Source organism: Indicator indicator, chromosome 1 (assembly GCF_027791375.1).
Source record: "Indicator indicator isolate 239-I01 chromosome 1, UM_Iind_1.1, whole genome shotgun sequence".
In the NCBI taxonomy this organism is placed as follows: Eukaryota; Metazoa; Chordata; class Aves; order Piciformes; family Indicatoridae; genus Indicator; species Indicator indicator.
In genome coordinates, this window is record NC_072010.1 from 69,946,737 (window position 1) to 69,959,808 (window position 13,072).

A 13,072-nucleotide genomic window follows, 5' to 3' on the forward strand; every position below is an offset into this window, starting at 1 on the left:
TCTTTTTAGTGATGCAAATCAACAAATTTTAAATAAAAAATCTGATATAATTACAGCAAATTGTCTTTTCTAATCTGACAGTTAACTGCATGCACATTCACCACCCTCCCTCCTTTCATTTATACTTTGTCCTTTCCTTTCACCTCTTCTGTTAGTCTTTTTGTTATCCCCACCATTCTATTTCCCATTTTAGCTCTAGTTCCCATGCTACAGCATCATCCAAACTTTGCAAAAGATATGGTGAAAGTCCTTGTGATTTTGCTGTCACCCGCTTTTCTCACCCACCTCCTCTTTTGTGTGTCCTGTCTTAACCCAGGCACAGCTCTTCGGGGAAAGCAAGCAGCTCTGCTTGGCAGCCTAGCACTTCTGCAGGCCCTAGGTGAGTCTGACCTCCCTTTACTAACCATGGGAGCACACAGATGTTAGCTTTTCATAGTGATTTACACTTAATCATCACTGAGCTCCCAGCTGGCTGCTGGGGCACAGGAGGACCCATGCAGTACCTCTTCTCACACCTCACCATCCCCATGGTGGGGGGAAAGGGAGAGCCAGCTTGCTGGGGGAGCCGGCCCACTGGTGCAGAGTGATGCTGATATGTGTTGCCATAGTAGCAGCAGCAGAAGATACAGCTGGCCGCCTTCTCAGGGAAAGCAGGAGCTGAAAAATACTCATTAATTTTGTTTCACAGGCTTTAGAAATCTGCAGGAAGGACCCATTTGAAAGTAGCGTTATGAAACATCTCTGCTTACACATTCTTCCCTTTGTTCAGCCACCAACTCTAAAATGCCAATAGCATTACCAAACTATCCAACTACCCTCTTGGGCAGCCCAGTTTGGTTCTTTCATTGGAGCATCGCCTTCATGGCAGAGAGTAGGGGAAGAGGGAAAGGTAATTTTTCAGGTGCCAAGGGTCAATCCTGTGGAAAGCAGAGATGTGAGAGGAGGCATTTTCAGTGGGTTGAATTTCCAAGCAGATAAGCTGTTACATGTTGTCCTCTGTCCCTTTGGGACATAAGATGGTACTCTGGTTTATAATATATCACAGCAGTGAAACCCAGCGGCCAGAATCTGAATAGATAGCCTGAGTGTTGGCAGTTATCAGTGGAAGCACATTTTCTATAAAGCCCCTGCCTATCACCCTTCAAAATAGCTAAGCCCAAAAGGACTTTGGAGTTTTAAACGCCTTCATAGACAGCAAGCAGGTGTCAGCAGCAGATGGCAGCTTGATTGGAGGAATGCAACTCTCACACTATGTCCCTGTTACTAGCAATATTGTCTCTCTCTCCTGTAGGATTAGCCTCAGCAAAACAGGTAGGGCACAGTAAAGCAAGGAAGCAGCCTGTTGTGCTTGTACCCCTTCCTTTTCAACCAAAAGCCAGTGGTCAAGCGTTTGCAGGTCTAGTTGAATTCTGACCATGTGGAACATGATGGCAGGCTTTCAAAGTAAATGGGGAACAATTGGAGAAAAATGCTGTCTAAACTGATACAGGATGCAGAAACTGGAATTACTGTGAAATCAAAGCACATGGATGATTATGCTTTCATTATTTGCATCTTTATAATTACTAACAATTTCAAATTAACTGCAACTACAAATAGAAACCCATGATCTCATTGCAAGGAGCTGGAAAACACTGCACTGTTAAATGCCTAACACCTTGCCATCTTTATAATGAATGGTTCAGTCTTATCATAAAATTAATAAAATTTGCCTTCAGACTTGTTAGAAAATCCTGGGGCTGCTGAATGATAGGAAAGAGAGCGGAATTTGTTTCTCAAACACAGTGCTCCAGCCTAGCACCGTGCTAGAGTTGCGCTCCAGCTCAAACTCTATTCAGTTTGAGCTCATTTTTTTTACTAAATACAGAATAAATTGGTGAGATTTTGAAGGGGGGGGGTGTTCTGTTGTATTTTTTATCACAGTGGAAACGCCTGCAGTTCTGGAGATACAGCTGGTTACAAAAGCAAGAGCCAAGAAAACAGAACAGTGAGTTTCAGATACATTAGAATTATAACAAAACGTCTGTCGGTTTAATTATAACTGCTATGTAATATGTTCTGATGAAATATAGTTAACCCATCATCTTCTTCATAATAATCTTTGCTTAATCCCCCTAAATGCTTACTTCCCCCATTGACGTTTCACCTGGTAGCTACATATTTTTGTTATCTTAATGTCAACTCAAATAATTTTATCTGTGTTGAGAGTGGAAATTGTGGCTGACAGCCCAGGTTTTGAATATTAGGGGAGTTAGTGGGGCACAGCATTCCTTGCCTGAGGCCCACAGTAATACACCCTCATACTGCTGAGCCAATGTCTTTTCAGTACACTCAGAGTTTACTGTCACAATAAGTAATTAAATACTAGGAAATTATTAAGAAAAAAGAGCACAACTCCTGCTCACTGAAAAGGGCAGACATGAGGCGAACCTATGACAGTTCTCCCTAAGTGTTCTGTTGTGGGATGGTTTGACACCAGGGTTGTTGGAAGTCAGCCAGCAGAGTATGAACAACAAACTTACGTGGACCAAAGTGAATAAAAAAGGGGAGACTGGATGTCTGTCTTATTTTTATGAAGCACTTGAGTGCAGTAATGAGTGCTCTGAAGTGGATGTAATGACAGCTGATGAGAAATGTGCTGTCACCCTGACAGCAGAGCCAACTATCTGCAGCCTTATTTAGAAGGTTACAACTATGACATGAGTGATATAGAAAATATATGTAGAAGATATGTACAGCATTAAATATTCACTGATTTTGAAATTAAATTCATGTACCATTTAGGATTTAAATATTTAGTCACCCATGCTTTCTTCTTTCATCCACTCCTGCTTTCTAAAAAAGAAGGGCAAACATTCCTCTTAAGAAATACGTCTTATAAAAAGATCATGTTATACAATTTCAACAAAGTGCTTAATACCTTTAACAGAACTGACAAGATAATTGTGATTTTTTTTTTAATTGTTCAAAATAAATTCTGATGCATTAAGAGCAAGAATTTGCACTATTCTCCACCTGTCATTTATCTGAAGAATGAACAAGAGAGTTTTCAGGACCCTTGGTCTGAATTCAGCAGATTCTTTCTTTGGGAGCAAGAGCTAAGGAGGAAATACCCCTGCGAAATGGTATGTTCCAATATTCAGTCAGCAAGCGAGTTAGCTCTTTGCCTGTGTGATGTTTCTGTACTCTCTTTTTGGTTACCTTCTCCAGGTTGTACTGCTTGCCAATGAGTATCACAACCACTGTCAAGATATTTTACACATGGTGAGAAAGGGTGAGCTTGACAAGGTATGACTTTGCTTTAATAAACCTCATTCTGACAACAACATACAATTCTAACAATAAAATTGCTTCTGTGTAGCTTATTTGCTTGACGGTTTGATCTAAGGTAGATGGTCATTTATAAACAAAAGAAACATTCAGTCAAATTATTTGGGACTTCTTAATCAACACAACATGTTCCAAGAATATGACTTTGTAGGCATATCCTGAGCACTCCTGGCACATCAGTGCATCTCAGCCCAGCACAAAACACAAACCCATAGATGCATATATTTCATTATATCCATGGCACATTTCTTTGTTTCTCTCTTCTTTCTTATGCTACCTTGCAAGATTCAGCTTGTTCTACCAGAATTCTTCCACTTAGGCTGGAGCCCAGCCAGGATGAGGCCAGGCAAAAAGCCCAGCTCCAGGGTCATTCTTTTGCTTCTGTTCATATGTGTGTTGCTTTAATGAATCACACCTCACATTTCATAACTGTAAAATCAGTGAAAATTTATAAAGGACTTTGTGTGACAGGTGGAAGACTGTATCATGTCTTTCTGGAGGTCTCTGCAGCCTGAAAGCATAGCGCTGATGTCCTCACCAGATGTGTGCCAGCTGTTCAAAAGCTATGATAGGCAACTATTCAAGGTACCATAGACACACTTGTGTGTTGTAGTTATGTTATTATGTATTTGTGCCATTTTGGCAGTTGCACCTGAGGGGAAGGGCCAGCTGTTTCTTGTGTGCTGTACAAAGGGGATTTCTTTCACACCTCAAGTCTGTTCTTTCGCTTCTTCTGAGAGAGCACAGTATGGATTTTGAAAGGAATTTGAGATAATTTCCATTTTGATGTTCTATATTCCTTTGAAAACCTCTAATATTAATAGAATATGCTGTTGTAGTCATGCCAGGGGAGGTTTAGATTGGACATTAGGAAAAAAATTTTTACTGAAAGAGTGGTGAGGCATTGAAACATGCTGCCCAGGGAGATGGTGGAGTCACCATCCCTGGAGGTGTCAAGAAGCGTGTAGATGTGGCACTTCAGGACATGGTTTAGTGGTCATGGTAGTTGGGTTACGGTTGGACTCAGTGATCTTAAAGGTCTTTTCCAGACTTACTAGTTCTGTGACTCTATGATTATAAATGTGGCCTGCAGTTCTGACGTGAGGCTGTGTAACTGAAAGTTCGACTGATAACTGTTCTCCAAATTACAAGTTATTGTTCCTTTGAGAGGACTCCTGCATTCCCCCCCCTCCCGACATTCCATATAGAAATTTGCAATTTTTCTGATCAAAATATTTTGCTTCTTATTTACAGTAGGTTGTTAAGTACTGTCTAGTAATTAATTCAGGAAATGAGGTTTATCATTAGGGAATTTTTCCTTCTGCTAATAAATGTAGCTTAGCTATTGCTTAATTAGAAGAAAAAACCCAACAGCCTTTTTTACACTTACACTTACACTTAAACTATTAATAACATTTTGTTTCATGCTGCTGTAAATATTTATAGCACACCAATAATGTACAGCTCCATGAACTGGTATTCTAGGAAATGGAGAACATCCTACTTCACGATTTCATGGAGGAGGTGCCCGTGCAACACATAATGTCAGTCAAATTGTTCAGTAAAAACGTGGAAGATTGGCTGCTTAATGCTTTGGCAGGATTTCCATTACTGGTCCAAACATCTAAATCTGAAGGTATGTTTCGGTAATACAGAGAATTTCATAAAATAATCTGCTTAAACTGCAGTGAAGATTGTGTTAGAAGACTTTTACAGAAATTATTTTTAAAGCTTTTTTAGCTGATGTAACTTTGATAGTAGTGAGGACTAGAGTTAGTTAGGATACAGTTAAAAATAAATAGTCTCAGATAACATGTGAGAATAAGTTTAAGCCAAAATTATTTCCAATTCATGGTAAATTAAAGTATACTTGAATCTTTTGAAAGATCTGTTTCTTGAGATCTGCCGTGATCACTTTGGCTGTGAGTGAATATCATGCAGTCTGCCTTGTGAAATGTTGGTATTGTTCTGTCTCTTCACCTTGCAAGTGGCTTACTATAGATAAATAAATTAATGGCTGTAGCACAGTTCAAAAATCCACAGTTCCACAGGGAAAATACAACTCTGTCATTAGGGGAGGGAGTTGAAAAAAATCTGTACTATACAAAGGTGTGAGTATAAGTGTTTGTGAATATGTGTGTACATACATACATGTATTTATGTATGACACTGGAGATTCTGCTCAAAACACAGTTACTCAGTTGCCCACTGAATGAAGACCAACCCCTCAGTAGCAAAGTAGGGCTAATACAAAAACTTGTATTAGCATTAATATGCTCACAAAAGACTTGCACACAGTCTTAATTCTGGCATTTCATACATATGAATGCTTGACAGAGCAATCTAAAATGTGTGTGCATGGAAATATACATAATTAATCACCTGCAACACCTTGTATATGCATCCCAGTCTTTCTGGTTTGTACAAACTTCAGAGAAACAGAAATTCTCCCTTGAGAACCATACTGCCTGTCTACAGAAGTTTGTAAGTTGCTTTATATTTGATCTTCTGGTAACTAAGAATCAGATATTTTACATTTTGGTCTTTAAAAGGATATTCTTGCACCACACTTCCCATAATTGCAACATATTGTAAGAGGAGAAAATAGAACCAAAGAAACCAACTCTTATAAGAAGTGCTGCAGAATTATAGATAAAAGTGGACATGTAAACCCTTTAAATGGTATATAGGAGGTTTAGAATTAACATTGGTTTCATTCACTTTAACCATACATGTGAAAGAATATTAGTCTTGATTAAGAAGTATTTAATGTAAAAAAATGTTGGAAGCACTATTTCTGTGTGTCATAGGTTAACAGATTTGCAGTGAAGGTAAAATGGTGATCTGGGCTGCTTCTGCTTGCAAGCTTTAAATTGCATGGGTCCCCAGCCCATAATGTTGGCTTAGTGCTCCCACTGTGCTCTCTTCTGTTGCCCTCTGCAGCTCCCACAGGGATCTACTTTCTAACTTAAAACATCTTTCTTCATTAAAGTCTTTTAGACTGTAAAATATTAATGATATGAAATGTCTGCCTCATCTTCTTCCTTAACAGAAGTTACAGTGTTTATAAGAAGACTCAGGAGAAAGACAGACCTTTCTAACGTGGCCAAGGTATGTTCCAGAATCTGTGAAACAAAAGGCTGGGCGTCCCTTGGAGATACTAAACACTTGGAAAGCTCAGCTTCATGTACTTCTGATCGGTGCTTCTTAAGCATTGAAGAATATGGTCCAGCAAGACTGCAAGTACCAACTGTATCTCAGTCATTTACAGTTGATTTGCATACCCAGAATTTACATCACCCTTCTTGTGCTTGACTCATAATGTCAAAAGGCTGGTTGTAGCTTTTAGATTCTTCCCTGCCTATTCCTAATGTGTGTAAAAGCTACAGAGAGTCAGCACTGAATTTACACCCTCAAGACTTAAGGAAAGAGGACTGCAACCTCCTTGGGGGGAATTCCCTAGCAGCAGCCTGTGGCTGTTCTGCACCCCTTTTGTGCTGTTTAACTAGCACAAAGTGAACCTTGCAGACCTGAGAATTGAGGCCAGATCTACACTTACAGCTAAGCACACTCTGTGCCTGGTTCTTGTTCATGTTAACGAGCTCTTGGCACTGTTCTCACAAGTAAATGATGTTTGCATCTTCTCTAGAGCCTCTTTAAAACACAACGGAAGGGCTAAGGAGTTCCAGTGTACCTAATGATTAGTCCCACTGGCAATTAAAAAAAATTAGTTTCAATAAGTGAAGTTATGTAAACCTTGTAAATGACCATCTTTCAGCAGTCATATAGCCTCGATTACAACCATTAGAGATCTTGCCAAAGCCATGGATATTGGGCTCCAGGGTAGGAAACAAATACCAGCTAAACATTGTCCTGCAAGTGCATCCCCCTGTTCATAACACTTCACTAACACATAACACTAACATCAGAAGATGGTTAGCTAAACACCACAGGTATTTCAAATTTTCAGCTCATGAGAAACATCCAAATGCTTCATGGGGATGTCTCTCAGAAACCATTGAGTGTTTTAGTGAGACAGAGCCTATCCTAGGCTTGTGTGGACTCACTGTTTCCTCTGGTGGCCTTCATCAGATGCTCATATGATCAAATGATACCTTGCTCTTCCTCCACTGTACTCTTCTGGCTTCTAGCAATCTGCGATTAAAGTGTATCCACATTTTGGTATTTAATAGCTTGATTTTGGCATCCACAGCATCTTGGGGTAGTGAGTTCCAGGGTTTGACTATCTGCTGTATGAAAAAGTACCTGCTTTTATTAGATTTAAAATGTTTGCCCTTCTTCATGCAATTCTCCCTGCAAACCTCCATTACATCCTCGCTCCGTTATTTCTGTGCAAAGCTGAAGTTTATATCATCTTCTCACACAGAAGTAATTTTATATTTCTAATAATTCTTCTCAGATTTCTCTGTCTAAAACACACCTGAAATTTCAACTAAAGGCTGATGGTGAAAGCAGGTGAGAGCGCTCCTAATGAGAAGTGCAATGTGGAGGAGCTGTGCAGCTGCAGCCTCTAAATGGTGGAACCACACTGCCCCTTATAGAGTACTTTGCAATAATTTAGCCACCTGGTGAGAAAATAGGAAAATTTTTGGCAGGGTCAGGATTCAAATAAAAGTAACTTTCCCATCATGTGTAGATAAAGCAAGCTGACAGCTGCTACTACCTGGGCATGTAGAAGTAATTAGAGCATAAACGGGTGTGAATTCCCTACAAGAAAGGAATGTAAGTATGATGCCTGTCATTCTCTGGAGCTGATTCTTGCCAATGGTAAACTATGTTTAAGTGTTGTCAGAGCTGGGTCTCAGTCATTTTGAGAATTATATTTAGTATAGTGAAGTGCAACAACTAAAGGGATCAGTTTAAAACACTGGGGCATGGAGCTGGGTGCTAGCAGCACACTGAAAATACTGCTCCAGGTAGTTCCCAGCATTCATGTGTCTTGTTGCATGCGTCTGCTCTTCTGACACCAGAAACTTCAACTAAGCACAAAAAAAGACTTTGTCTTTAACTCAGCTGGACTGGATTACTGGGGGAGAATCAGAGTGCTTTTGGTATCTCTGTAAAGCTAGCAGAATGATGAAAAACGGCCAGATTGGAAATTATGTTTGCAAACAAATGGGCAGCTGCATTTACTGCTGTTCATATGGTCATGGTAAGCACCTGATGAGTGGGATTTGTTAAAGTGTTTATGAATCCTGAAGTTTTTCTGAATAATAATTTAAAAAAATTTCCTCTGGAAGGCCTAACTGGATATGGTTTATTCATATAAAACCAAAAAAAAAGTCAACAAAGGCTTTAGGATCCTACTGATTTCAGTAAGGAACTGAGAGTGTAAATACATGGATTAACAAAATTTAATGGATTCAGGCTTAATTTTCTTCACTGTTTTCATAACTTCATCACAAATCTGAAGGAATACTGTTTGATATTAGCAATTAAATAATTTTTTTGAAAAGTGAAGAGATTAGAATTGGATGTTAGACTGAAAATTGTTTGTGATATCTATGTTAGTAATATTTTTGGGGACAAATGTGAAGCCAGATATATTTACAAATTATTCATAACCAGATAGATGGGATAAAATGTGAATGAATATTATTTTAACTAACATATATTTCTTAAGTTTTGTATATTCTTAAAGGTTTGGAAAACCAGATAAGATTTGACTTTGAATTTGATTGAAACATGTACTAAGGACATGTAACATCAAAGGAAAGTCAGCCTTCATGCACCATTCTAACTTGTAGACAAAATATCATTATTTGGTGTGGCTGTAATAAATAACTCTAGGCAAAGCCAACTGTCCAGGGAATTTCCCAGATTGTTCAAGCATGTTAGCCCTGTCTGCTCCATCACAGACAGCTACACAGAGTGTCATTGAGAAGAATGTCTCCCAGACAAAAAAAAAAACAAAACAAAACAAAACAACAAAAACCCACCAACCCTTGAAGACAACTTAAGATTCATCTTCTTTTGGTTTTGGTTTTCTTTTCCCAGTTTGGAGACTGGTTATATAAAGTCTGGCATTGAATAAGGGAAGATTTTTGACTGAGATATGGGTTTGAGAAAATGAAAGGCATTAGCCATTTTCTTATTTTCTACAGGCAATGAGAACAGTCTTGAAGAGCAACAGCAGTGTCACTGTTCTGCGATCCAGCTTGCTTGCTGTCATCAATGAGGGATTTCTGGATCTGCCCGGATACTTCTTTCAAACGATGTTTAGGAATCCAGAGGAGCTGCAGAGTTATATAGAACTGAAATGTAATTTTTTTTTTTTTGCTATATTAAGTGCTATCCACTTAAGCTTTTGCTTGCCATTGTTAAACCTCCAGCATTTCCTCTTGTTTATTCATGGCATCTGCTTTAATGAGAATTACAGTCTTGCCATAACATGAAGTACTGGGAAAGAGCCAGTAAAATTGAGAATAGAGCATGTCAAATTATCCTTTTAACTTTAAAGTTTAAGAATGAAAAGCTTTCCATTCTGACTTTCTCTTGAAGCTTTCTGTGGCAGGAGGAGTGGGGTTTGTGTTACTAAATGATGTATCTTCTTGAAGAAGACTGACGAACAGTGGCATTATTTTTTTACCTATTTCTTCAACAAAAAAGGAGTTTCCAAGAGCTGCATTTTTCATTTTCCTCTGTTATTAATCAAGTGCACAACAACACTTACTGTGTCCAGATTTTAAAATATTTTGTGCTGAACAGGCAAGAGGACTATTGGCCTTTCAGCTTTTGTGTCCTTTTGCTGTCTTGTGGCCTTGTGGGATCAATGTGCCTCTTTAAGCAATAAAATACACAATTTGTATGCAGTCATGACATGATGCATTTGCCAGCTTAATGCAAAGAGATAGAAAAATGATAGCAAGATAATTTTTAGATTAATGGTCTGCCATTTAAATTATTAGCAAAAGATGGGCAAGTTGGACTATGATGTGCATGGATCTAACAGGGGAAAACTTCTGTTCTTTGTTCCTGGCCCACCACCAATTCACTCACTGACACAGGATGTGTCACATCCTTTCCATGACCGCAGGAATAATAATTTGTCTTCTTCATAGAACCACGAGGAGCACAATTTAAATAATATTTATATACATCTTAAAATCAAAACCACTGCACAGAGCACTCTTGCTCCATTTGCCCATTATATTAATGATGGTCTTACTCTTTCCAAGATGGATTTATTGTATCATCTGTTTTCATTGCTTTCCCAAAATGTTATTTATAATAAGCATTGTTTTAAAAAACCTATCCAGAGGCCTTCTTGAGAAAAGATGTCTCAGTTAGGAGGGTATAAATTCAGAGAGGTGCCATAGTGATGTACTTTTTGGCACTGGTTGGTAGGTTCCAGTCTTTTGGTGAAACAGCTGCACTGATACGAGGCAGAAATACATATCTGTATTATTTCTACTGGTCTACAGAACATTTTCTGTTATTGTTTTAAAACTCTTTTGTCATCCTCAACACATAAATTGAGATTGTTTTTTTTTTCTCAAACACATAAAATCTCAGATAAGTAAGTTTGTATTGCATATAATTAAATTCTAGCTTTCACGTTGAACATGTTTATTCTTGCCACCTTTGCTATGATACTACGTCCATTCAGATATGGTGAATTCTGACTGATTTCAAAGTAGGGTACTGTTCTTCACTAAAGGAATAATATAATTATATTAATAAAAATGCTATAAATAGATATCTTGATATATTTTAAGATGAAGATAAAAGGGGGGAGGGGGGGGAAAGCTAAAAGCTGCATAAACAAACCAAAAAGCAAGCCAATCACTTCAAGTAATGATCTCACTTCTATATTTTGTAGGTTTTAATGACTTAATGCCTTTGCTGGCACCTTCCACAGATATTCGTGTTATCCTGAACTGTTTGTCTTCAAACCTTCAGGCTTTTGTCATTCAGGTACACAATTAATTGAATACTTTCAGAAAAGAAAGGGTGATCCCATCATTTGTCCTGCTACATGCTTACTGTAATGAGGCTGCAGGAGCTACATTGTACATAAGTAACCTGACCAGACCGCAGATTTCCATAAATGCAATTTATGCATGCTGCAGAAAAGGGGGGAATTAATTGGCATACAAGAATTCCATCTGTGCAAACAACTACAAATGTACTTCTGTGCATATATCCACTTACTTGGTTTCAGTATCTGCTCTGCTTTCATAGATGCATGTTATAACAATCCTTAATAAACCAAAATTGAGAAGAAAAATGCTAGTAAAAATGAAGAGAACGCTTCACAATTCCTGCAATTGTTTCTTTAAGAAACTCTTGAATTTTAGCATGTGGTATGAGAGTTACAATTTCTGTTACAATTTCTCTAGCTCTTGTAAAAAAAATCAAATATGATCATCCTTGCATATGGATGCATTCAAAGGTTAAACCTTTACAAAGGTTAATTCTACCACCCCTCTGCTATCACTGATTCAAAATTAGTTGAAGCTTGATGGTACTGATGGATTTGGTTGATTGCCAGACCAACTTGGGTCTGGGTAGTGGGTTTGTTTTTCTCTTTCTGAAAAAGTCAGCTAAACTGTACTTCTCTAGTGTCATTATTTCCTTCTTAAAAAAAGAAAAAAACAACCAAAAAAACCCACCACAAAAACTCCAAATAAGACCAAAAATAAACTAATAGTACTTTGCAGTTCTGTGGTGCCTTCATCTCACAACCTTCAGCTAATTCATGGGATAGTAGAGGCAATGGAGCAGGACTTTGCCTGGGGGTTCACACTTATAGGGCATAAGGTGATAGACAAAAGTTGCAGCAATGAGTATTTCCAACAGATAAAGAAAAAAAAAATACCATAAGTGTAGGTAAGCATAGGAAATGCCATGGGATCTCCATCCTGGAGGTATTCAGAACTTGGCCGGACAAAGGCTGAACTAAGATGACCATCCTTTGGACAAGAGGTTGGATTAAATGATGTCCAAAGGTCCCTTTCAACCTAAGTTATTTTAGGATTCTAACAAAAAACCTGCTTGCTCCACCTTTGGGTGCACTTTGTACAGGGAAATAGTCTGCAGTACAATAATGTATTATTTCAACTGACTTTATCATAAAGTTTTTTTTTTCCTCTACCTGCAGCCAAGCAGAAGTAAAGAGGAGTTTAGAAAACTGGCATCGAATTTCCAGTTGCGATGGAACTTCCTACTAAGTGCAGTAAGCAAGGCTATGACCCTCAACTGTGCAGATGGTTTTGGTAAGTAGGATCTTTATGACTCTTGTCTGGATACACTCCTCCATGTCTTGAAATGGCAGAGGCACCAGATCATTTTAGCTGACATAAATTCATACTGCAATCAGTAGAGCCATCAGTTCTTAATGCCTTCCTTGGACCAAGCAGCACCATTTGCTTGGTGATGTAACTAGCCAGGTCAGGAAAATTAAATTATTAGTTTTCATCTGGCTTTGGTTTCTGATCCAAAATTTAAGATGAGCAGAATGGAGGAAAGTAGGGATATACAACTGGAGATGGTGGGAAGGGCAGAACTCCCTCTTTGTGCAGAAACCATCATTCATCTGTGGAAATATCACAAACAGTAACCTGAAATGTGAGCCTTTGCACTCCCTCCCTACAAGAGCTGCAAATCACAGCAGAAGAGTGTGATGGAGAGCTGGGTCCACAGTATCCTTAATCATAGAAACTCCAGATCTCTCAAGTGACAGCTCCCAGTATCTCAGGTTCTTTCTGTGTAAGATAGT

At 38.5% G+C, this 13,072-nt stretch overlaps 1 protein-coding gene across 1 annotated transcript in view; it reads left to right on the forward strand.

The window, feature by feature from the left end:
- The window catches only part of RFX8 (regulatory factor X8), a 28,913-nt gene that overhangs the window by 13,186 nt on the left and 2,655 nt on the right, over positions 1-13,072 (forward strand). The window contains exons 5-14 of the mRNA XM_054382605.1: positions 317-379; positions 1,924-1,987; positions 2,991-3,125; positions 3,211-3,288; positions 3,802-3,915; positions 4,816-4,966; positions 6,383-6,441; positions 9,456-9,612; positions 11,174-11,268; positions 12,455-12,569. Coding sequence (XP_054238580.1) covers positions 317-379; positions 1,924-1,987; positions 2,991-3,125; positions 3,211-3,288; positions 3,802-3,915; positions 4,816-4,966; positions 6,383-6,441; positions 9,456-9,612; positions 11,174-11,268; positions 12,455-12,569 — 1,031 coding nt within the window. The remainder of the gene's footprint in view (positions 1-316; positions 380-1,923; positions 1,988-2,990; positions 3,126-3,210; positions 3,289-3,801; positions 3,916-4,815; positions 4,967-6,382; positions 6,442-9,455; positions 9,613-11,173; positions 11,269-12,454; positions 12,570-13,072) is intronic.